Consider the following 26,786-nt stretch of genomic DNA (forward strand, 5'->3'; position numbering starts at 1 on the left):
CCTTATTCCACATAGGGTTAAAAGGACAAAATTGGCTGGCCCTGACTTGCAAAGCGACCTGCCATTTCAGAGGACAAAGAATTTCACCACACACCCTGTTGCAAGTGAATTTGGCTCTTCTACTCCCACTTGAACGTTGCAGTGGCCCAAACCTAAGTGATTAGCTAGAGCAGTATTTCTTAACCTCAGCAACTTTAAGATGTGTGGACTTCAACTCCCAGAATTCCCCAGCTCAGCATAAAGTTGCTGAGGTTGAGAAAATACTGAGCTAGAGACTAGTTTTATTCCATCTTTCCTTGATTAAAAGAATCTGAAAAAAAGTACTTGGCTGAAATTTCTGGGTAAACAGCCATAGTAACATTTAAAATAAGGGCTTATATAGTGGAAATTTGAATTTTAAGAGCCTGTACCCCAAAAGAGATGTCAAAGAACAAAAACACAAGTATTTGATTTTTTTTTTAAATGACTATTTTACATGTCATATGTTGAAGTATAATGTGAATGGAAATGGGTATAACGTATTCTGATCTAAAAGGAATACAGAATTGTGGAAAATCCCATTTGACAAGAATTTTGCCCAACTGACCTGATTATTAAGGCAGAATTTAGCAATTTGCACATCCCTTTCTTCTCATGCAGGAAGAGATTATCTCCAAGAGGGAAGGACCTCTCTATATGGAGGTTCTTTGAGTAATTAACAATACTGATTTTCTAAGTTTCTGAACCTTATAGGAAGACTGCCCAGAAACTCCTCAGTAAAAATATTCACCTTCTATCCACAAGGATAATGAGGACTCCTTATGTACAGAGGCCACACAGACTGCTAACAGCTCTGGTTGTTACCCAGGAACCCTCTGTGAGTCCGACACCAATCACCACCACTAATTTGCAAAAACTAGAAAAGGGCATTGAAGAAGAGAAAATATCATGTTAAAACTTACATTGAAGTAAATAGTCATAGACTCAGTTGTATACATGCACTGGTTATTTACAGTATTTTTATGGAGGCAACTTAAAGTCCCAAGTATCCAGTAAAGATTGTCTTATGCAAAAAGAGATAACATGAATTGTAGTAACTATGAGGCTTCATAATAGCAAAAAGTATTCCATTTTTGGTAATAGCAGAGTGAGGCAATGCCAGAAGTCTTTGTGTACCAGGAAAGAACCTGGAGAAGTACAAATCATTTAATGGCCATACATGACTGCCCATTTTGGTTGATCTGGAAGGAAAATGTCTCCTCGGTCCCCTTTCAAATATAAATCACTTGAGGAATACCACTAGAGAGCTTCTGCTCAGCCTAGTTGGGTGGATGAGAGGGAGTTAAAGGACAAATCAGGTGCATTAAAGATAGTATACCTGTTTGTCCCAGAAAGAAAGAAAAACACCACTTCTGAAAATTGGCACGTTTGCCTTCAAATTTAAGCGGTGCAGTCTGGGGGTTCCCCCTGGGGATTTAGGCACTTGAAATGTGCAAGCAGCATGGATTTACATCTGCTGTACTGTATAAAGAGAAGCTATATTATTATTGACATAACAAGCTTTCTCTTGGATGATAATCTGAATTATTATTCAGATTAATCAATTACTTGAATAAAATGATTCTGTTCTAATCTGACTTTTTTGTCACTGTCCTAAATTTTGGTTTGATTATATATGAAAATGTATTATTTGACAATGTCAATCTAATGTATGTATGCCATCTAATATATTAGTGGAAAATAAAGCATGGCAGTTGAGGTATTATTGCCAGTGGGGTATACAAATCCCTCCCTCTCTCCTTTCCAACCCAGCAACACAGAGGGAGATAAAGATAGAGATCTGAGTGTACCCAGTCATGGGAAGAATGCCGAAACATATTTATTTTTCTGGGCAGGAACAGAAACATCTGAATCACAAATCTTTCCTCTCCTTGGTGTGTCCTTATCTTTCTCCTCCCACTGATGTCACAACTCAGGAAGGAAAACAAATCAGAAAGGAAATAATTTGTATATATATATGCTATCCTGGTTGTATGCATTGGCACTCCTTCCCATATTTGAGATATCAAAAGAAGACCAGAATCTCATGAAGGAGCCATGCTGCATCTCAGCATGGCCCCACTTTCCCCCAAATTTGCAAATTATGTGGAGAGACTCCCACTTGGATACCTTGCATGCACTTCTGGGCTGTCTGAATTCCCTAGTGCAGGGGCATATCCTGGTGTGTGTGTGTGTGTGTGTGTGAGAGAGAGAGAGAGAGAGAAAATCTGCAAGATGGTGGGAGCAGTATCATAATAAAAGCCCTACCCCTTCTGTATCCCTACCCCAATGGTTAAGTAAGGGTTAGGGCTGCAGTGACTTTACATCTCTAAAGTAACATGCATATTAGGCCCAAGAAGGTACTTACTCAGTATCCATTCTCTGCTTTTTGTGGAATTCTCTTGAAAAGCAGAATTGAACAATTGGTGGAATGAGAAAGGCTATTTTCCTTATATTCTACTGTAATTGCCTTTTCCATCCCTCTTCCCATTTCAGAAATTACAAGAATGAAGTAGCTTCAAACACCTTCCAGTATTTGAAGGTCCATCAGTAGTTGGGGGACAGGATTGGTCGTCTTTATGCTATTTCCTGTTTTATTAACTTGCTACTAAAAATAGTTGCCAAGCAAGCATCCCTTGATACAAACAATGACATTTACAGTGACTTTTTTTTTAAAGAGGTAATTTGAGTTATTAGTTAAGGGAAACTTATTTAATACTGTAAGGATGTTTTTAATTGGCAAATTAATCAGTTACATGCTCAAGAAGTAAATGAGTTTTAAATTTTAATTTGTAGATTTTCTGGGTTTTTATAGAGTATTTATTACTTTGCCTACCTGAAATTTATTTCAGTGCTTCTGGAAATTCATTTTTGTAGGTTAGTGCTATATTTAGTTGCTAAATCAAAATTTAGCAATAACCAAATTCTGCCAATCCAGGCAACTTCACATCAGGGAATGGAATGTTTCTAAAATTAATCTGGTGCTGTCCCTTAAAGACCATTTGATGGACCACTCACAGTATCATCTGATAACTCTCAAGTCATACAACTGCCTCCAGACCAACCTTCTTCAACATGATACCATCCAAATTACATTCTGATTACCCTCAAAATGTTTCTGGATCATTATTTTAGCTGTGAATCACATTACCTCAAGGAAACCAAAAATTGTTCTGTGTCTATTTCCATGGCTTTTCTTAACTCTTCTTGTACTGTTCACATCCTTTCTTTTTCTTCCCAGCTTTTCTCTATCAATGGATACCAGTACACCTGAGTAAACCTCAGATTTACTTTACTCAAGAGTAAGGAGAGAATTGGGTGGATTGTTCTTCCCTTGCAGTCCATTCAATAAAGCTATGATGACATTTGTGTTGTGACTCCTCAATTTTTTCCCTTTCTTCCTGCAAAAGTTCTATTTTTGTTCCTTATTCTTGGGACGCTTGAGGAATTTTAAAAATCTGTTATGCTGGTGCCTTCAAGCTTATTTGTTTCAGGCAGTTCAAGTTGCTATTGCTGCATGGGCTCCTGCGGGAGGAGATCAAAATCTGCAAGGTGGCAGATATGACATTACAATGCAAGCCCCACCCATTTTGGACAACCACACAACAATATGTGTGCCAAGGGGGTAGATACTGGATTCTGCTATCTTTCAAATGTTGACTCCTCCCTCCCAGATGCTGTAAGACTGCTGGTTGTTATTTTGTGTTACGTAACTTACCATTACTGTAGAGTGCCCTTGACTGTCCATACTTCCCCATTGGAAAAGGCCAGATAGAAGAATTCCTTCATGATATCTCCCTTTGGAATATTATGAAACATGAGAAGCCAGAGAGGCTGCAGACCACTGGAGAGACAATTATATAATGGAAAAAGTCCTCTTTTACATGCATCTCTTGGCAATTTCAATGCTAAATAAGTACAAGAACATTCTCCCCAATCTAAACCCCTACTTTCTACTTTGAAAGAAATACCTAAATAAATTATCTTGCCAAACTGAATGAAGGAGAACTGGTAGAAAAGAATGCATGCATCTTTTTTGGCATGGTATTCTCACCGTAATCCTCAGTATAGCCCAGCATGGAAGAGCAGGGCAAAAGGCATCCAGCTTGCAAGATCATAGTTCCGGTTTGTAGAATATAGAATGAAAGGAGACTTACACCGTTTTTTCCCTTCTTTCAGCATGTCATATACAGAAACAATCTAGATGAATAGTTTCTTCTAAATGTTGAGATCTGTTCCAGTTACTGTACCATTTCTGAGCAAATGGAACTTTGAACTCTGGGAATAATGGGTGGATGGATAGATAATACTCATTATGCTGAGTTAGCAGGTAGCTAAGCCAAAAAGAAAAACCTGGTAAGCAAATGATTGCTGTACGAGATGCTTGAGGGAAGACTTACAAGTGGAGATTTACAGTCTAAAACTGTTGTATGAATAGGTTCTGATTTTCATAGAGCTGATATGACTTAGGCTAACACATTTCATGAGACTGTGGCTTATTTAACTCTTGTTTACTGGGTAAACCACAAACTTGTTTACTGGGTAAACCATAATTGGTTAAGTTTATGCAACATGCTAAGCCAAAACTAAACCAACCATGTTTTAGCACAATGTACAAGTTCAGTATATGACTTCACTTATTTGTAAAGCACCAACCTTGGTGTCTTCTGGATGTGTTGGGACTACAATTTCTTGAATTCCCAGCCAGCATGGGAATTTTAGCTCCAACTCATGCTGAGGGCCAAAGTTGAGAAAGAGTTCTCTGGAATGAATGAAATATAAAGTGATTCTTCTATTAATATATCCAGCTGTCTCTCTTATTAGCTGGAAAATGAGATCAGACAAAACAAATCCCCAGGTCTTTTTTTTAAAGCTATTTGTTCTACTAAACCAAAGGAGATCAGCTCATGATGTCTCTCTGGGATTTTTTTTTTTAAATACATTTAATTAAATTGTATTTTAAAGATTTAGATGTATATCACTACAGTAGGCTCAAGGGACTATTACTGGAAAACCCTGTACTCCATTTCCTCCCCAAACGATAGCCTAAATTAATATATTTTAACCTTGGTTTGCAGGACAAATAAATAACAGTGTTTGCAAAGTGTATCAAGGGTCTAGCTGTTTATGACCGTATGCACTATAAGAGGAGAAATGGAGATTGCTTGTTTGCTGTTTGTGTTATATTCTAGTTTAGTTATGCTGCTGTAAATTAAAATATGCCAAGACATTGACTTCTAGCCCGTTGTCTTATTTCCCCCCCTCTGCTAGTACCAGATACGTACAGTGAATTAATCCACAGGAAACAATGCAATATGATCTCTCACCCTTTCTTTCAAACTCAGAGGAACTAATCTCCAGTCTCAAGCATACTTAGTAAGCAGTGCACTAGCATTCCTTAAACTAACACTCTCCCAGAAGTCTAGGACTGCATTCCTAATACACTTAGAGAATGCCACAATTGACAGTATGGCAGTATGACATAGTTCCAAATAAAATGCCTAGGATTGCAGGCAAGCACTTTGGTGCCTTTCCATCTTCTGATATTCTTCAGAGTGGTGCTGCCATTCACATGGGCTAGATGGTCTGGTGCATCTTGATTAGAGTTTTGAGTTCTTGGCAGAAGGTTCTGGGCTAATGGGGACTGATTCTGGCTCAGATCTTGTGTTAAAGCTTGACTTATCTGGCTCAGTAGACTCACCTGACTTCCTCTGATGAGTCCATAACATTTTCTCTATGTTACCACAAAATGGCAGGCTGTATTGAAACTGAGATCAATTGTAGAGCAAGTCAGGGACCCAGTCTATGCAATGAATATTCAATCAATATGGATCTTGTTGTTCAGATGGTGCTTGCCTCATGCGAAGCCACGCAAAGACATATTACTTAAATTGGAGGAAATGCAGGATTTACAAAAAATAATTCAGGGCATGATGGGAAAGGAATAGTTATTTCAATTTCCCGAAAGCTATTAGCCATATGTTTGCCCTGTGAGGTAGTCCAGACAACAAGCACAATCAGGAGTACTAGTTCTACCTTTATTGTAAGGTTACATTAACAGAATCTTGCAAGACTGAAAGTATTTCTCCCCTCCTTTTCCTTTGACTCTTTGGAAAACTAGGGAGGGTCCATTCTGAAACATTTCCCATGCCCTCCCTCCTTCTGTAGGCTGAGATACCTTTTACATGCCAGTTGTCCAGTCTGCAGTTCTCCCTCATATCTCCCAAGGTCATTCTTACATACTATTACACATAAGACAGCCAACGTTAACCAAGACTGCATTTTGGAATGGAATGGAATGATTGGTACTCCAATTAAAATGACCTCCTCAAACCAAGAATGTATGGTTGCATAATATAATTGAATTTGTGTCTAATATGGGCCTGTTACCCTTTACATTTCTTGATGGCTGAATTCATACAAGTGAAATTCTAAATTCAGATTAACAAAACTCAATTCTTATGTTACAAAACATGCCACAACATTCATATTATGGCTTACTGTGATGGCTCGGTTCATACAACATGCTAAGACAATGACAATGATTTAGTCTTTTGCTGTGTGGACCCAACTAAGAAGTGTATTCTAGATTTAATTTTGTTAAGAAAGCACTTAGGAGAGCTGGGAGTGAACAAATCCATGTGGAGAGCGCCAAGATAAAAAATAACAATTTTGCTTTGTAAAGTATGTTCTTTGCTGTACCATTTTTTAAATTAAACAAATCACCTAAGGAGGACCATGGAAGCAACTTCCTTGGAAATCTTTCAGCCACTGAAAGTCTACAATTGCATGATGAGACTATTAGGCCCCAGTAAAACTTTGGGTATTCAAAGTAGCAAACTGAAAACAATATGAATATGTAAACAAAACAGGTGGTCTGTGAGCCTAGCATGTTTTGTTAGGATTGTCTGGGGATTGAAGATATCTGCCTTTTATCAATTATATTCATTTTTGAAACGAGTACGGAGTTCATGATGCTCTCTGAGCTTAGTTGTTTGCTTGCAACTAGGTAACATCACCAGTGCAAATAAGTGTGGGGTTTGCTGCCTGTTTATTAGAATATTGTTTTCTGCCTGATCAAGGAACCACCAAGGAGGAAACCACACCCCCACCAAAACTGGCAGGGCAGGCTACTGTATATAAACAGGGAGCAAACCCCACACTCACTCACCCTGATGACGTTACCTAGTTGGGAAATGAAACATCTGCAAGCAAACAGCCAAGCTCAGAGAGCACCAAGGACTCCACAGTTCAACCCTGAACTACAGATATTCTCTTTTATTGAAACAAGTATTGCAAAATCAAGTGATTTAATTAAAATTGCCACCCAGGATAAAAAGGATATGTCTTTCTCCTTTTTATAGTACCACGGTAACAGCCAACAAACTTCCAAATAAAAAAAAGTAGCCTTTTACCTTCTCCCCATTGATTATAATTTGTCCTCCTCAATTTGTTACTCATGTAATATTACAATTTATCCCTCATCCTCAACCACTGACTTACTAATTAATATTTATGTCTTGTTGCCCTGTTCTTCCAATGACTGCCATGCTAGAATTGTTGTAAAAGAGAAATTCAGCTTTCCATTAATGAAGAACAGAAAATGCATCGGAAAAGGATTCCTGTAATTGGGGGAAGCAATTGCAGGCTGGAAATTGTATTTGTTATGTGTTTCTGCAATACAAATTGTATTTGTTGTTTGTTTTTGAAGCAATTTGCCTTTGCAGAATCATTTATAGGAAGCTGTAGTTAAGGGAAGTGATCCTCTCCCCATCAAGAAGTGTTTGTTTGTTTTTCCTGAGATGTTTTCTTAAGAAAGTCTGGAATTCTTTTTTTAAACTGTATTTCAAAAAAGGGGGCTGTTCTAATTATATGAGATTACTTTATTCTTTAGGAGCCAGCATTTTCCTATGTGTATTACCATCTTGTCTTCCCTTTGTAGAGACAATGAAAGAATTATATAAATGCAGAATGTTTTAATGATCATAAATTGTTGCCTGAGACAAACTTTTTGTTTGCACCATGGACCTTGCAATGCAGCAAAGAGGCTGCGCTGAGACATCTTAAAAGGTGTCACGCTTCTTTTTAAGCCCATGAAGGTGGCATCACGTGAGCTGATTAGGCAGGGCTAAAAATGAACAAGATGAGGCATGTATGTGTGCTTGTTTAGCAACTGAAGTCTTGCTTAGAAATTTGCATCAGCCAGACCTATGTTTGAGTTCATGTCCGCTGTTACAGGTTTGATCCGTTCCCGCATTCGAGGAGCAGATGTGGCCCAGGCAGGGGTTCTTACCTTTCTAGACAGTCACTGTGAGGTGAACAAGGACTGGCTGCTCCCTCTTTTGCAGAGGATCAAAGAGGTAAGTGTTCTGTGAGCCACTCAGTAGAACTGTCTCTGATCAGAGATAATAGCATGTATCAACGGGAGCATTTTAGTTAGGGGAGTTGCTGGCAAGAGACCATGGAAAGATGGCCCTTCAAGCCTAAGTATTTCACCAGAAATAACATCACTATTATCAATGTCAGGCCAGTTCAGACTAGCTCAGAACTCTTCTGTAACTGGCCGGGTCCTCTGGCTTTTAGCAGAGAAAGAACTTTCTCATCGCTTGCCTGTTTGTATGGAAATAGCAGAGATCTTCTTTCTCAACGTGTATTTCTCTGATAAGCTATGGTGTCTCCCCGAAGAATGCTGGCCACTGGACCAAAGATAAAATCAGGTCCCAAGTGAGTCTTTTGTCTGAATTTAAACAAGATTGTCATTCAGGTTCAGATACAAAAGAGATCAAATAGCTAGTAAACCCCAAAACCATTGTGTTCAGGTACGGGGTGGGAGACATTTTTTTAAAAAGATCTTAACACATCCTGAATACTGTGCTTTCTCAAAGGATGAGATATTTACAGTCATAAATATCAGCTCAGCCTCCTCATCTTAGTGGCCAGAAAACATTTCATTGTTGTATTTCTGAACTCACAACCATAGATATACTGTAGTTTCTCAAATGTGCTTCGAAAGGACACCTGGACAAGCTGATCCTGACTCCAGCAACACAAATGACATGGCATATTAGGGCCAGAAGTGGAAGATAGTTTTGCCAAGTGAGCAAAGGACTGTCCCTTGGGAATGCAAATTAAGTTAACAGAGCCCAAGGGCTCTTGTCAGACTCGCTGAAGTTACAAGGGGAATAGGCGGGCATGGCTACAGCCAAGTTTTTAATTAGGCCTATGTTCAGTTCCCAGTGCTGAATGATTTAAGGGAGTGATGGTTCTTTGAATAGGGACTGAATTTAATTTCATGCAAATTAAGCTTTAATAAATTGATTTAATGGGAATTAAAACCAGCTGACAAAGGCATTTTTTTCAGTAAAAATATATTAAACCAATGATATTGCCCTTCTGAGTGGGATGCTCTTGTGCCTGTCACCCTTTCTATATAGAGAAGTGCTCTCTGATATTTGTCTCCAACAAGGTTTCATCCATATACCATCAAAATAATTTCAGTAATATTCCTCTTGTACCATTCAGCAAGTCTGTCAGGAGCACTTGGGCTCTTCTAATTTAATTTGCATTCCCAAGGGACAGTCCCTTCTTTGCTCACTCCACACTTAGTCTGCTCTCTAATCTACTGCCATCTTGCTAGGATTCAGCTTAAGCATGTTTTTCCTCATCCAGAGCATAATGGCCTCCAGGCATCAAGTCAGGACCTCCACTGCATCTCCTGAGTATCATCCACATTTTGGTGCTATCTCACCCTGTGCTGATGGATTACTTTTTGCAGCAGCTTCATGTAGATGCTAAACAGAAGGGGAAAACATCTGAGCTCTGCAGTACCCCACACCAGAATGCCTGAGGACATAGCCTCTCTAGGTCTATTCACTCAAGAGGGAGGAGAACCACTGCAAAATAGCACCTCCCACCACCAGGCCTTGCAGCAGCCTCAGAAGGAAACCATGGTTGATGGTACTGAAGGAGGCGGAGAGAGATAATAGGACCAGGAAAGGTGAACTCTCCATCCTAGTCCCACCAGTGATGATCAACTAGAGCAACCAATGTGGTTTCTATCCCATACCCAGCTGAATCCCACCTGAAAGGATATAGATAATCAGTTTCATCTAGGGTTTTCTAGAACTGCAGCCCTTTCATCTTCTCAATAATCTTCCATGTGAAGGAAAGATTGGAAGCTAATAATTATCCAGAATAGTGATAGTTTCTTGAGGAGAAGATATATCATTGTTTTTTTCAAGGCAGAGATAAAGAGCCTATTATTCAAGGATGAACTCGCCTCTGCCCAGACTCAGCCTTCTATCACCTCCCTGGCAGGTTTCACTAGCCAGATAGGGCAGGGGATATAGTTCATGTGTGGCAAAGCATGAAGGATCCTGTCCATTTCCTCAGGATCCACGGGCTCAAACCAATCTCAGATAACCTCACAAGATTCTGTCATCTCAGCTGGATTTGCTCAACTGGTGTCTAGCTCCAAGCAAATGTGAGAAATGTTATCAAATTCTTTGCAGTGGCCCAGTAGCCTCTCTTCCAGCTTGGCTTTTCCCAACAGGGTCTGGGGGAACACTAAACAATGCTACTGGGCAGCTATCTACAGATGCAATAAAAGCAGAACACACTTCACTGATTTTAACACCCCACTGTAAACTTAAACTTGAGCTCTTACTCATGTCAGGTCACATTCATTCTTTATTTTATGCCCTCATTGCTCTAGACATCTTTTCTGCTGCTGCTTCTCCCAGAGCACCTCAGTTGATGGGAGAGAGGTTAAGAGAGTTGAGAGTGAGACACCTGACAGAAGGAAGCCACTCTCACTTCTGCTCCCTTAATACCACTCAGGCCTGATGCGTGCTGTGGAAATTCAGTCATTTTGCTGGCAAATTTCAGTAGTATGATCTTCACGTGCTAGAGGGAAGTGGCTTCATGGTGTGAACAGTGAGGCTCTATTTTAGAACAACAGAACTGTTTAATTTTCTTCCTTCTATGTTTTCCCTTTCTCTCACCCCACATTGCTCTTCTTTTTCTTAATCTCTGAATGATGATGGTGCCTTTCCTGTATATTTGATGAGTTGCAGCCAGCAGGATGGCAGTTCTAGTACTGGGGAATGTAGTTTATGCTCACAGCTGATGTTATGGATGAATGTGGATGCTATATGCAGCAATGCCATAGAAATGTCATTACATGGCTGCAACAGTAACATGATCTGAATGAAGCAGAAAACCAAACTGTCACTTCTAGTCACTTCCCATATTTGTAATTTATCTCTCTTTCTCTTTTAAAGAAGAAACAATCTAAATTAAATTTGAAATTGAGTGATTGCTTGTGCTTTTTTGCAGCATGAATGAGAAATCTGCTTCCCGAGTTAATGGCTCTCAAATGATGGAGCCAGGTTTGTGGGATACTGAGTCTCAAAGCTTGGGGCAGATAATTCCCAGGATGCCTTCAGGGGCAACAAGGCCATCAGAACGAGAGACAGGAACTAAAGCAGGACATTTTACAAATCAGCCAGCTGAATGTATTTTTATGAAAGTAAACAGTGGAGTTACATGCCTTGGTTGTGTCAGAATGGCAAAACAGCAGTACAATTACTTTACTAAGTCATAATGCTGTGGTTAATTAATATTGTTTTTCTTCATTTGTTATGTTTCATATTGATTTTGTAAGTTGCCCCGAAAGCTCTGCTTTCAACAATTATTAGGATATCAGAGGAAACATATTAATCCTTGGTATCAGCAGAATCACCAAAATTTCTCCTGATTTAGCAATTTGCAAACAGGGTAGTAAAGTTGGAAAAGGGCATTTGGCTCAACATGTCTTTTGCTGGTACGCATTCTTGCTTCTCTTGATTTAAATTAATCCTAAATGCCATTTATGGCCTTAGAGGGGTGGAGGAGAGCCTGCAGCATTATTAATGCAAGATTGAAAGTCAAGGAAGGGAAAGGAAGAAGGGTGTGCTGTAGTTTGTTGCCAACCCAAAGGCAGCAGGTATTCACTGCAAATGAGAGTTAATCTGTATGCCTCCTTTTCCCTATTCCCCCTTGTGATAGAATGGCCAAACTAATTGGCTGTGGTCTTCAAAGAAGCCTACCAACCAGTCATGCAACCACATTCAAAATATGCCACGTGTGTAAACAGATTATTTAGACCCATCTGAATTTGACTTCAGCTCCCTGAATATAGCATTGGAAAAGCCTTGGTCCCCTTGACTGATCATCTTTATGGGGAGAGAACAAGAGGACTGTGTCCTTAATAGGACTTGTTAGCAGCATTAGACCCTGCTGACTGGGAATTAGGGCTGTTGTTTCATTCCCACCTGAAGGACTGATACCAAAAAGTGGCCCTAGAGTTCGGCTTTACTGTATCACAGAGGTTGTAGAGCTTCCACAAAATTTCCCCTTGTTGTTTAACATCTATATGATGTTACTGATTTGTGATGTGTTATTAACACAACAATTCCATCTGAATTAGGAGAGGCTATGCAGTTGTTGAACGGGATGGGCTGGAAGAAGGCCAATAAACTGAGGGGCTGATAAACTGAAGCATTGGATAGTGTCATAGTGAATAGGTGGTTTGGGGATTCTGGAATTGAGAAGGTAACCTGTTCTGGATAAGACTGTATTAACTCCAAAGGAATAAATATACAGTCTAAGGGACCCACTTGATGCAATACGGTCACTAAAGGTGTAATTTTAGGTAAGAGATGCTTATGTTCATCTTTGACTGGTGGGAGCAGCCTGTCTTCACTAATCTATTCCATCATAATCTTACAATGATATTGCCTAATGCATTCTATATGGGGGTGTCCTTGAAGACAATCCAGAAGCTGCACTGGTTGCTTGCAACCTACCAGGTCTCATTAAATGAAATTATTTATTATAAAGCTCTAAGTCATGTAGAATTCTAATACTGAAAACTAGCGGCTTCTCCAGTATTAGCTGAATATTGTTTTATGATCTACCATGAGGACTTGTTTGAGATCCCACCAGCAGGAGCAGCCTATGGTGTGCAGAAAAATAGGGAATTCTTCATAGTGGCATCTTAGCTGCAGAATCCTTGTCCCTGCTAAACCAGCAAGCTGTAATTTGTCCCTGAAACTTAATTGTTTTTTTAAATGATCTGAAATGGTTTTGGTCATTATCTGTTGTATTTTCTTTCCAGTTTTTGGTTTGTTCAGTGTTTTTAGTTCTACTGCATTTTTATGGAATTGTGCACTTATGCAGGCACTTCAGAAAGGTATGGTATATATTTTACAGTTTAGAATTAGAGAGTGACAAATAATCGTACAATAGTTAAAAGCCTGAAAACTCAAAGCAGTCTTTACTACTCAAGAAAAGTAGAGCAAGGAAGGAGACAGTTTCACTTCTTGAGGGAACTAGGTCCTGCCACTAAAAAGTTGATGCATATTCCCCTAATTAAAGTGCTCATGCACAGGCTTTCAATTAGCAATTTGTGCCCTCATTGGCAAAGCTTCCCTAAACATGTACCCTCCAGTTGTGTTGGATTTCGGGAAATTGTTGAAAGCATCCTGAAGGCACCAAGTTGCGGAAGGCTGTTATAAGCTATGATAAAACTTATCATAGGAGGTATTTGCTTCTTCCAACTGACACTCAGTGTTCCATAGCTAGTAAACAGCCTTAGATCCCATAAGCATTGGCATCTAGTAGAAGCTACCATGATGTCATGTACCCCATCATGCAAATCATATTCATTATATAACCTGCATATGTCATGTCATGATGCAAATGATGTGCAGTATGTAATTCATGTCATTTTTAAGATGATGTTATGATGTGAATGATGACATCATGCTCTCCTCCCTCTTTCCCTGTATGGACACCCAGGCTGATAGGATTAATTTGGGAAAATTTTCTACTCTGTCATTTTTTAAAACAATGTTCTGGAGTCTTCTAAACCTGCTGATAACTTCTCCTTTCCTTTTTGAACTGCAATCCTGATGTCCCTCAGCTGAGTTTTTTGAGGGAGTGGTGGATGCCATCTGATAATGATGGTATGAAAATCATTGCAAAATTATTTTTGTCCATCTCTGTTTTCAGTTCTTTGTGTTGCATATTAGCAGCATGTCATGATGCAGTCATGGGGCCATGTGTGTTAGATGCACATTCATTCCACTGCTGCAAAACTACTGTGTAGAAACCTGCTAACACATTTTCTGTGCTTAGGGTTTTCATGCCATTGAAACTCTCAGATTGACAAGACAAAAGGATTGTCATGTATGTTAAACTGATTTTGATTAAATGGGGTAGTCTATCACCGATCACTATTTATTACCTTATTTCCAGACAAAATGCCACCCATCTTGCATGCCTGTGTCCAGTGTTCACAGAAATGTTTGGAATGTTAATTCTGCCACCTTCAGGCTAGTGTTGAAAGGGCAGCTAATTTTATTTCACCATGCTTTTTGACTACCTCCCCATGTCTTTAAAAAAAAGTATTCTTTTAATTGGCTCCTCACAGGATCAGTCAGTTTTGGCTTAATAGACTTATATTTTTTCAAAGGCATCATGACCTCAAAATGCATTGAATCAGCAAATGACCCCCTGTTACCATATTTCCATTCCTATTATTCATTCAGCAAAACAACTTTTTAGTCTGATTTCTAAACAGTGGCAGGAGTCCAAGAAGCATAGTATATGACAGCAAGGGACACTAAAATGGAATAATAAACTAATACAGAGCCTTATACCTAAAAGATAAGTTAAAGAAATCTATCCTGTGGCAGAATATATACCAAAGATGCATGTGCCAGGAATCACATTCCAGAGAGTAGTGGGTGGAACTGGGACTAAAAAATTAATTTTAATTTTATGTCATTTGCTAGCTACCTTGGCAGATCAAGGTCTAACAATACATCTCTTCTCAGTCCCTACTTGAAGTAATTATTGAGGACCAAGGTACTCCATGGATAAGACACAGCAGATAATAGGCTTCAGGGTAGAAGTTTATAGTGGTTGCTGATGGGCTTTGGTAACTACTTGTTTTAATGTATGGGATAATTAATCCCCAAACAGAGAAAGAGTCATGACACAAAGTTCATTAGAGAGTAGAAATAATTTTACTTCTTTTTGAGTGAGAACTTCACAAAAAGAATAATAAATACTTTAATAAAGTAAAATAATGAAATAATGCATAGTATGGCAATGAGCAAGATTTGATACCCCACAGATAAAGGTTTCCCTTGACATTAAGTCCAGTTGTGTCCAACTCTAGGGGGTGGTGCTCATCTCTGTTTCAAAGCCGAAGAGCCGGCGTTTGTCCGTAGACACTTCCGTGGTCATGTGGCCAGCATGACTACACGGAACACCGTTACTTGCCCGCCGAAGCGGTACCTATTAATCTACTCACATTTTGCATGTTTTCGAACTGCTAGATTGGCAGGAGCTGAGACTAGCAACGGGGGCTCACCCCGTCACGCGGATTCGAACCACTGACCTTCCGATCGGCAAGCTTAGCAGCTCAGCAGTTTAACCCAAAGCGCCACCACGTCCCTTTGATACCCCATACCAGTTTATAAATTCTAAGCCTTAAGTTTCCCACACCAATATATGCACAATATTGCTTACCTTAGAGTGCAACTGGTGGGGGAAGTGGTTGAGGGGAGTGTTACATTCTCTCTGTGGTCGCCTCTCCTTGTTTCTGGGTTGGTGTTTTTCCTATGTGAACCCATGGCTTTTATGTGCCTAAGGGAGTTTACTGCAAGAACACTCCCCAGTACATGTGCATGCAGAGATAACTGTGAAAAGCATCTTCAGGATGTTTCAATAGGGGATCTTGCCAAAGTTTTTTTCACTTTTTGAACTCTTGGCTTTAGCCAGGTTGATGCCTCCAGGGTTTCTGCCTGAATTTGCTGTCTGTGTTTCATACCTAAATTAGGGTTTCACCATTTGTTGTTGGCAACCTGCACAGGAGTTGTGAGTCATCTGCAAAGACAGTCTGCCTCCAGCCTTCCCTTTCCTGGAAAGCTGACATGCGTGACTGGCTGGCTGGCTGGCTGGCTCTTCTGTAACAATGCTTGCCCTCTGGATCACCAGACCACCTGAAATTAGGTTAGCCCTGACCCCGTCAGCCTTTGGGAAAGACCTGGCTATTTTCCCAGGTGTGGGGGTTGTAAAGTTGGTTGAGCCCAGGTGGGTTGGCTGCTGGTTTCCTTGGTGGCCATAGTGTGTTGTTTTCTTTGTTTCTAGTTTTTATTCTTATTTTACTGGTTGTATTTTTGTAAAGAAAATGTTGTTAGCCACCCAGAGTCATGTTTGTGAGATACTTTCATGCTTGCTTAATCCAAGCCATATTGGGGTATCTCTTCACTATGCCCCATCTGTTTTTAGTTAAGGTGTACTAGCAGAACATTTCACTATCATAGACTGGGCTCTTACTGAACCAAGTTCTCTTTCACTCTGATGCAATTACCAGTATTATGTTATTCTTTCCTATCCCAGAAACATTTTTCCTTTCTCCACCCAGAGTGAGTTTTATCCCACTCACTTTCGACACCATTTTTTTGGATACCGGAATTCGACAGTTCCAGACATTCATGCAACTCACTTACCTAAGAGTCATGTTTTTATTGTACACATTGTGTGCATGTCTCACATACTGATAAGTGCTTATCAGAGGAATGACAAGACCATATGCACACTTAAGGTTACATGTGAGTCTTCTAAAGCACATTCCTATGTGTAAAAGAGTGGATTTAGCTGAAGTCATCTCTATGTGTCAGATGAGAGCATGCATGGTTTCAAAAGGACATCATAAAGTAACAGTACATCATTCAGAGGGAAATTCTGGTTCAATATACTGTATGAATGGATGAGTGTGTTTGTGTGCTTTGCTGCTTTTATTTGAAGAACGGATGCATCTACCATTACCAATTTGTTTCAAACAAATAACTTTTCCTGAAAATGTAATTATGAGGCCCAAGGCATTTTTTAACAAAAATAATCAATCTTTGTAATGCCACAGTAATGAGTTACTGGATGGCAATATTCTACTTCCAACTGAAAGCATTTTTTTTTCTTTTTTAAGAAAAATCTTCCTAATGTGAGGAGAGATGTTGGAGGTAGCACTTTAAGTTATATTGCTCTATATGGATCAGCCAAAAGGAGGAAGTATCTATGAGTTCTCCATGATGATTATAAACGGGGTAGGGGTGGGGATGGAATAGAGATTCTATACTAAATCTTGAACAAGATGCTTGTGTTATATTGAAACATTATTTAATTTAAAAAAGTATTCAGTATTTTGAATTTGAACAAATTAGTCCTATGGCCTAAGTCTTATGAAAAGGTCAATAGAATTTCCCAAACTATGTGAGAGTTAAAGACATGCAATGTCACTTGAGAAGTTAATAAGTCCGAGTAGATGTAGGCAGATAGTGGCCATTAAAAAATCAATGAATGCCACTCTTCAAAACCAGGTCTTCTTGTTAATATGATTAATACTTTGCTATATATACTGTGTGTGTGTGTATGTGTATGTACAGCTATATAGCTATATACTGTAGCTAACTAAAACACATCAGAAAGGTTCGGTGTTTTAGTGTTCAGTGATGTCAAAGGGTTCAGTGTTGTTAAAACGGTGGCTAGTCAGCTGGCCTAGGCTCTTTCGCAAATTCAGTAAACACACAAACAGGATATCTTCAGAAAGCTACTATGAAGTAGAAAGATGGTGGGAAGATGTGTGCACATCAGGAATATGCAGTGAGGACAAAAATAGAGGACAAGGGAAGTTAGGAAATTTTTGAGTCACTGTTCTGAAAGACTAATAAGCAGCAGCATTTGTAGCTCTTGTAAAGGGCTGACTTTTCAAGATTAAGTGGCAAATAAAGGCAAGGTTAAGTGGCAAATAAAGATTCTTAATGATGAGGGCTCAGTCCAGGTGTCTGTATGCTGCCATATGGAAAGCACTTACTCCCAGAGCATTGAGGATGGCACCACTGAAAATTGATGCAAAAATTGCTGCATTTGTTTGCCAGATCTCAGCTGGTGAAAAGGGTTACCTTATACTTCTAATTGCTTTAGAAGTAAACAATAAGGAAAGGGAGGGAAAGTTAAAAATCTTGGCTCCTCCCCCACAGTGATATCTTGCCTGTCCCCTACAATCTTTGCCACTTTTTTAAAGCACAAATTGCCAGTCACAGAACTGGATGGGAAGAGCTAATGCTCTAGAAGACAGAAATAAAATTCAAAATTACCTTGGCTGGATACAGAAATGGGCTAAAATAATAATGAAATATAATTGAAACATACAACATTCTTCAGCCAAGAAACAAAAAATTCAAATGGAAAAATATACTTTAAAGGATTCCTGGTAGAGAAATTATAGGTGTGAAAAGGATGTTGGAAATTTAGTTTACAAGAGGAATATGGGTCAGCAGTGTGAGGCAGTTGTTAAACGTTTAGGCTGCATCCAGTGAACTGTCGTTTCCAAATGGTAACAAATAATGGTTTGGATTCCTCAGCCTTGCCTTGGGTTTTTGTTCGGTTTTGAATATCATTTTTTTAAAAAGATTCCAAGCATCTGGAACAGAGAATAGTAACAAGGATGCTCAGGGGTCTGGAAATTAAGTCTTATAAAGAAAGAGTGAGGCAACTGGGTATATTTAGCCTCGGGGATAGAGAGGGAGGGAGGTGATAGCACTTTTCAAGTATGTTGAGGATTGTTACACACATAAGTCATTTCTCTTACTCAGAAGGCAGGATGCAGAATAAGGATCTTAAACCACAGGAAAACAGCTTCTAGTTTAATATTAGGGAAAGCAGTATGAACAATTCAGAAGTGGAACCAGTTCTTCAGAAAACCCGTGGACTTTCCTTCATCCAGTGGGCTGAGGTGGACTTTCCTTCAGGGTTGTGGAATGGTCCAACAACCATCTGTCAAGAATTTGGATCCATGCACTGAAGAGGGCTATAATGATCTCTTCCATCTCTAGTCTAAAAGATCGTTGTGGAAAGTTTACATGGGAAATACGGTTGCCCAAAGGGTATCTTGTTCTCTTTAAATCAGTTTTGAGATCATATATAGGAAACTTGTTTTATTGGGTAGCTCTAAAATTGTGAAATATCCTCAGGGTCTTAGAGATTGGTCTGCAGAAACTTAGAGAATTGGTTCCAATAATACTTAACTGAAGATAAAAACTTGAAACATGTTTTGCTGCTTCAGTATAATGCAAAGCAGCCTGAATCCCAGAATAGTAGTTGTCTACAAAATTTTGCTAACAACCCAAGAAAAGGATTTGGATACATACTGGATATGCTTCCACCTACCTACCTACCCACATGATAGATAGATAGATAGATAGATAGATAGATAGATAGATAGATAGATAGATAGATAGATAGATAGATAGATAGATAGATAGATAGAAAGATAGATAGAAAGATAGATAGATAGATAGATAGATAGATAGATAGATAGATAGATAGATAGATAGATAGATAGATAGATATTGATTGATTCCTTCTTCCCTTTACTTTATATAGCTTTTCAGAAAGCAATCCCCTCCCTCCCTCCCTCCCTTCTTCTATTAATTATCTTTTTTTCCTAATTTAGCAGGCATGGTGTAAAGTTCCAAAACTAGATAAATTTCAGTATGTAATTACAGTGAATTACAAAATTGTAATTACTATTTGTTTTTTGTTCAGTAATTTAATAATATTTTATAACTTTTTTTTGCAATGTAAGCATTTTTTGCTTTTTGTTTTGCCAAAATATGTGAAGAAAAATATCTGAAATATATTTATTTATTGGATTTGCATGCCACCCAATTCAAACAGACTCACAGCAGGCAGCTTACAGAATAATACTGAAAACATCCACAGTATAATATAAAACGTAAACTTCCATAATATAACTTACAATATAAAACAACAAAATGTCCACAGTAAATATAAATAAAATATCCATGGTGTAAAATGCACATTAAAACAATTAGTGCTAACAATTAAATTGCATGATAACATTGTAATGCAACTATTAACTAATAATATTAAATACTTTGTAAACACTAATTTGTAAACACTAATGAGAGTCAGTTTGGTGTAGTGGTTAAAGCATCAGGTTAGAAGGTGGGAGACCATGAGTTCCAGTCCTGCCTTAGACACAAAGCCAGCTGGGTGACCTTGGGCCACTCACTCTCTCTCAGCCCAATGAAGGAGGCAATGGCAAACCCCTTGGAAAAACCTTGCCAAGAAAACTGCAGGAACTGGTCCAGGCAGTCACCAAGAGTCAAAAACTGACTTGAAGGCACAAAAAACCCCACTAATACCAACTGTAACACAGCCATATATAAGATGATTTTCCACTCTTAAAGACCCTCTGAAACAGCTCAGATTTTCCCACTTTCCAGAAAGCCATCATAGGGCTAACCTGATGTCTAACGGAACACATAATGGCAGAGCCAAAACACTACTTCCTCAATTCTGCTCCCTTACTTCATAAACATGTGGGATCATTAAAAGCTTTTCCCATGATGAATTCACTAAATAGGTTGCTTCGGGTTGGAAAAGGTGGTCCTGGAGGTAGCTTGGTGCCAAACGATATTGGAGTTTATTAGTCAAAATCACCATTTTGAACTGAACCTGGATTCACAGACCAGGCATTGTTTCCTGTTTATATGGTCTAGATTAGTGTTTCTTAAAGTGTCGTCCTAGAACCCCTAGGGGTCCCCCAAGACCCTCTCATGGGTCTGTGAAATCAAAATTGCTAGCCTATGTTGAAAATAATACAATATTAAAATCCCATCAAACAATCATGATAAGCAGTAGCAGCAGTGAATGCGTAAATTTTAATTTTTAATATGGTAAATATTGATGATAATATATTGTATGATAATATGGTAAATACTGATGATAATAAAATATTGATAAAAATAGAGCCAGTTTGGTCTAAGGCAACGGGTTAGAAACTAGGAGACTGTGAGTTCTAGCCTGGCCTTAGGCATGAAAGCCAGCTGGGTGACCTTGGGCCAGTCACTCTCTCTCAGCCCAACTCACCTCACAGGGTTGTTGTTGTGGGGAAAATGGGAAGAGGAAGGAGTATTAGGTATGTTCGCCGCCTTGAGTTATTTATAAAAATAATAAGGGAGGGATAGAAAATAAATAAATAAATTGATAAATTGATAAATATAACCCATACAAACAAAAGCTCTTTTGGGGTCCTCCATAATTTTTAAATGTGGGAAGGGGTCCTGAGAGAAAAAAGCTTAAGAAACTCTGGTCTAGATATTGCCACCTTTTCATTTTTGTAATGTGTTTGGAAAATGGATATTATAGAAACATACTTCAATTACTCAATTTGCTATCTTTGCCACCAGCTTAGGGTGGAACTGAAATTGTACCAAGTATCATCATGACAATCATAAGGTTTCATTTTCTTCATTTTTATCTCAGTTTCTTTGGCCTCATTTCCCTTTCTGTCACTGAATCTGATTCTGATTGGATGCAATGGCACACTGTTATATAGGATATGAAGAATTTGTGTTATAAATAAAAGAACCTTCCACAATCACAGCTAATGGCAGCAAGGGTGAATGACATGAAAGAGTGTGAAGGCAAAGAAATAATTAGGGGAAGGTGGCAGACAGCATTAATGTCAGGCAGATGCTTTCTGTGGTGAATATTCTTGGCTGTTGGAATACTTTCAAGGAGCTAATTCCAAATGGTAAATAGGAAAAAATTATGAAATATTGGGATTTGCCGATAGAACTTGAATGCTTATGGAAAAAGAAATTCACTGTTATACCAATCATGATTGGAGCCCTTGGAGCAATACCTAAAGGATTCCCTCAATATTTGGAAATTCTGAATTTATCGGACCTGAACACCTTAGTTTTACAAAAAAATGCCCTGCTTGGAGCTGCCTATATCTTCAGATGCTACCTTAATTATTCTTAGGTCCTTGATAAGGACTTGAATTATTAAGTTTCCACCAGTCTTTGACTGTGAATCTAATTGTACATTACCCCTATAATAATAAGTTGCATTTTTATAAATTGATTGGAGGGGAAATCTGCATAGAAAAGTGAGACAAAGGATTGCGTGTTCATTGATAGACCTTTATAATTTCCAATCCCTACTGCCAGCCTGTGGGAAGAGGAGAGGCAACTAAGGGAGTTCCTGGGCTGACAGCAGCAATGGGTGGAGCAATGATGTGAAGTGGTGGAACCCCATCACACACAGAGATAGAATCCAGGTTTGTTCTGCCTTTTCTGGGAATTGTGGGAAGTCTATTTTTTCTTTGCTCTTTAAGACTGTGTTATATCTATTTTCAGATTTGCACAACAGTTTTGGAGTATTTACCTTTCCAAAAGAGTAGGAAATTATTCCTCTGGTTTCTGGCAATTAGAAGAGAGCTAAGGGGGAAGAGGCCATATTTAGTGGTAGCAGTTTCTGGCATCTTCAGCTTGAACAAAGGCTCAAGTAGCAGTTGCAGTGAAAGGCCTCTCTACCTGAAACCCTGGTGAATTGTTTTAGTTACAGTAAACAATACTCGGCTAAATTGGCAAACCTTTTTATTTAGTCATTCATTCTCAAATGGCTCTGGATGGCTTACAAAATATATGTGTGAGTGTGTCCCCACATGTCTGTATATATAACAGGAAAAAGCTCAAATTATTATATAAGGCAGCTTTACGGATTTATTTAAGCTGCCATTGCTTAATTAAGCATCAGAGTTCAAATCTTCCTGGAAGTTAGGTTTTCTGCATCACCTCCATCACATAGCCTGCTTCCTGGCCAACTTCTCAAAGACAGATCTCTGATACACATTAGGAATGGGCAAACTGCTGCTTGCTGTGCAGAGTCATCATCTTGAAGTGTTTAAAGCTCAAAACAGAGGGTTGTCAACTGAACATGTTTTGTACATTCCTGAGGGATCATGTTTGCTTAGTTCTTACCTTCCTGCTGTTGAAAAGCAACTTCATTTTACTAGAAGAAAGACTTGAATGAAGCCATACTTGGAATTCAAGTATTTTTGGAATACTTGAAGGGCAAGATAAAAGACTATTCATAGCTGTTTGCAATATGCTTACCATTGCAACAGATATTTGATTCTAACTGCTCTGTCATCTGTCCACCCATGAAAAGTGATTAAGCCAGAAGAATATTAAGTATAAAAATGCCATCTAATTATGTTTCAATTTATGAAAAGACAGTTATTTTTAATAGGGCAATATGTAATCTAATAAGTATTCAGTCATGCATGTCCCCCCTTTGGTTGCTTTCTTGTTAATCGGTTGGCAGTTAACAGCAACTAACATGTATGTATGCATGTATGAATGTACAGTATGCATGCATTTGCAAACCAAGCACAGGAATATGTTCCAAATGGATAGATTTGTTTAGAGATTTGATGAGATCCTCCCTTTACTGGGCCATAACCATGAACTGCCCTGTGGGAAGGATCCATGAATGGAAGAGGAGGAAGGAAGGCAAAGATTATCCTAAAAACATCACTTGGACTTTTCCACATCTAAAAATTCTTGTAAAAAAGAGTAAAGGAGAAAGGTGAAAACTATCCCAAAAGCCTGCTCAGTGGGATTCTGCCTTCCCTTCCTCTCACCTCTGTGTTGTTGTTGCTGTATTTTAGTTTTAAATCATAATCACTGTATTTTTGTTTACAATTTTTATATTGACTGTAATCCACTTCAGGAAGATTGTTATCCTGAAAGGCAGGATAGAAATAATTGCAATAAGTAAACAAACAATTCCAAAATATGTATAATTCTCCCTGAAATGGTTGAACAAATCTGTACGCTTTCTAAATAATGAAGAATAAATGTAGGGTTTGTAAAAAGTTAATTATCACAGAAGATGATGATGTCTTGCTTTCCAGAAAGCCATTCAAAGCATTTTGACACGTTCTCCTTGCTTTTTGTGAATGCTTCTGTTCTTCATGTAACCATCCCACTCTTGAAATGAGAACTTCAACTCCCAGAATTCCAAGAGAGTACAGCTACTGCTGACAATTGTATACCCCACATCTGGAGGTGCCCAATAAATGTATTCATATATTACTGGAGCACTAGGAGAGCCTCCTCCACATGGGAGGATCCTATATCCATCTACTGGTGCTTTCAGAAAAGGAAGTCTCAAAGTGGTCAGTTGGTGTGTAAATTGCTGCTGCTGATCATATGAGAGCAGAAAAGGATTCAAATATACCAAAAAGATTAATCAAATTAATGCTCTGGTCATTTTTCCAATGTTTAGCCCATTAAATAATAAATTGATATCTTCTGAGACAGCAGTCCCTTCTTGAGCAACTCACAACCTTTTTGCCACGTGGCATCCTTTGGGATGATGCACAGCCTTTCTGTGAGAACAGCAAAAGGCTGTCTATCATCTGTTTTCTAAAAATGATACTTTGGTAATTCTGATCCAGTAGCATAGCATTCCTCATTTTTGGTCAAGATAGAGTGGAATGGGCTAGCTGTAGTAGAAACTGTTTTTCCTTTCAAAATAGCAAGAATAAAGAGAGTATGGCTAGTCATTTGTAATGTCACGAACAATACTTAGTGACTATCATCAGTATGCTGTGATATTTGTGGTGAAATAAAGAGCACTAAACCTGATGGAGTATGTAGAAGAAAGTTGAAACTGAAACAGAACCAGCATATTACAAATATTCTATTACTCTTAATTCTTAAGAGTATCCTAGGAAGACCTCTCTTTTTTGGCCACTTTCACTACCTTCTCAGCTGTCATCACTGGATCTGATGACATAATCATATTTTCCCCAGGTATGTTGTATATTAGTTTCAGGGCTTGGAAGTGCAATAGGTCTTCCATATGAGCAATAAACAAAAGGGAGACACATGAGTGGACACATTTATTGTGTTAAAAAGATAATGTCTCTCAGAAACTTAACCTGCTTTCTTTGTTATTATCAGGATCCAACCCATGTGGTGAGTCCAGTTATTGATATCATCAATTTGGACACCTTTGCTTATGTGGCAGCTTCTTCAGATCTAAGAGGAGGTAAGTTTGTAATCAACCATAGACCCATGATTGTATAGGCAAGTATATGAGCAAAATGTATAAGTCCTGAGTGGTATGGAGTTCAAGAGCCATTCTAATAAGAACTGTTCACAATATGTTAACTCAGTCCACACCTTGGATTGTCCAATATGTTTTCCCCAATTCACACAGGCAAAAAATAAAGCCATAGATACTAATAGTTTCTCAGATCATTCAAACCAGGAAATTATACCTATCAATTATAGAATAAAGTCTGGTGATATGCCAATGGCAAAATAATATTTTTAAATATTGTACTTGCTCTGAAGTTGGTAGCTACAAATTCTTGGTTCAGGTGAAACAAACAATGATTAATTCCAGAATTGTTTTGTGCTTCCAAAAATGGAGGAGCAAAGCAGCCACATACACCAAGATATTGATTCTTCTAACTGGACCAGTGTATTTTAGTCAAGATTTTCTTTTGGATTTTAATTTTTCTTTGAAAACCCTTAGTGGGTATTTGTAAAATCAGTGTCATTGCTAATTTAAGTTCCCTTTGGAGTTAACATCTGAATTGTTATAAATATTTATTGTAGTAGACAATCATGATTATCCCCAACTGAGACAAAGCAGAAATATAAAATGGTCGTATTTTTAAAAAAATACTAAAGAATTTCCTAACAAATTTCACAGAAAGAAAGAAAAAATACAAGATTAAAAAAAATATATATGAAAAATTACCAAAACAAAACAATCAGAAAGGGGGAATCTATGTATGTTGTTGTTGATGTCAAACAAATTTTTAAATTACCTTAGGGGGAATACAAATATATATGTTCATATATGTACATACATACATACATACATACATACATATTCATTCATTTATTCATTCATTCATTCATGGAAGACAGATGCTTTGGAACTGTGGTGTGGAGGAAAATTCTGAGAGTGCCTTGGACTGCAAGAAGATCAAACCAGTCCATCCTCCAGGAAATAAAGCCAGACTGCTCGCTTGAGGGAATGATATTCAAGGCAAAACTGAAATACTTTGGCCACATAATGAGAAGACAGGACACCCTGGAGAAGATGCTGATGCTAGGGAGAGTGGAAGGCAAAAGGAAGAGGGGCCGACCAAGGGCAAGATGGATAGATGATATTCTAGAGGTGACGGACTCATCTCTGGGGGAGCTGGGGGTGTTGATGCCCAACAGGAAGCTCTGGCGTGGGCTGGTCCATGAAGTCACGAAGAGTCAGAAGCGACTGAACAAAAAAACAACAACATTCATTCATTCATTCATATATATTCATATATTCATATATATATATATATATATATATATATATATGTATGTATGTATGTATGTATGAATAATTATCTAACGTTACAAAATATGAAATCTATGCCACAGAAAGACATATTGAGACATTTTATAAAGTCATAGATGAAATTGCCTTTTCAAAAACGGGCAAGTCACAGATCTCTTGAATCCAATTCTCAGTATCGGAATATTACTACTTTTCCAATTTCTCAAAATAATTCTGTTAGCAACATCCCAGGCCCACTATAGCTATAACCAGGCATTCAGGAGGCTGAACTCACTCAGTGAGATCAACAAACAAATCAATAAAGTAAAATGTTTCCCACGGAGGAACTACAAAAAGAGATCACAAAAACAGAAAACCACTGGTGGTCACCTACAACTGACAGCATAAGCCACTCAACACTTCATTAATAAACTACAATCCAAACTGGATAGGCACTGATTGGCAATCCCATACTTGCATTCAAACCACCA

General features: G+C 38.5%; 1 protein-coding gene across 1 annotated transcript in view; it reads left to right on the plus strand.

Annotated features, from left to right (window-relative positions):
- The window catches only part of GALNT14 (polypeptide N-acetylgalactosaminyltransferase 14), a 294,843-nt gene that overhangs the window by 238,387 nt on the left and 29,670 nt on the right, over window positions 1-26,786 (plus strand). Inside the window, exons 6-7 of the mRNA XM_063304437.1 lie at window positions 8,257-8,378; window positions 24,921-25,008. Coding sequence (XP_063160507.1) covers window positions 8,257-8,378; window positions 24,921-25,008 — 210 coding nt within the window. The remainder of the gene's footprint in view (window positions 1-8,256; window positions 8,379-24,920; window positions 25,009-26,786) is intronic.

The sequence above is a fragment of the Candoia aspera genome, chromosome 1 (assembly GCF_035149785.1).
Source record: "Candoia aspera isolate rCanAsp1 chromosome 1, rCanAsp1.hap2, whole genome shotgun sequence".
Taxonomy (NCBI): Eukaryota; Metazoa; Chordata; class Lepidosauria; order Squamata; family Boidae; genus Candoia; species Candoia aspera.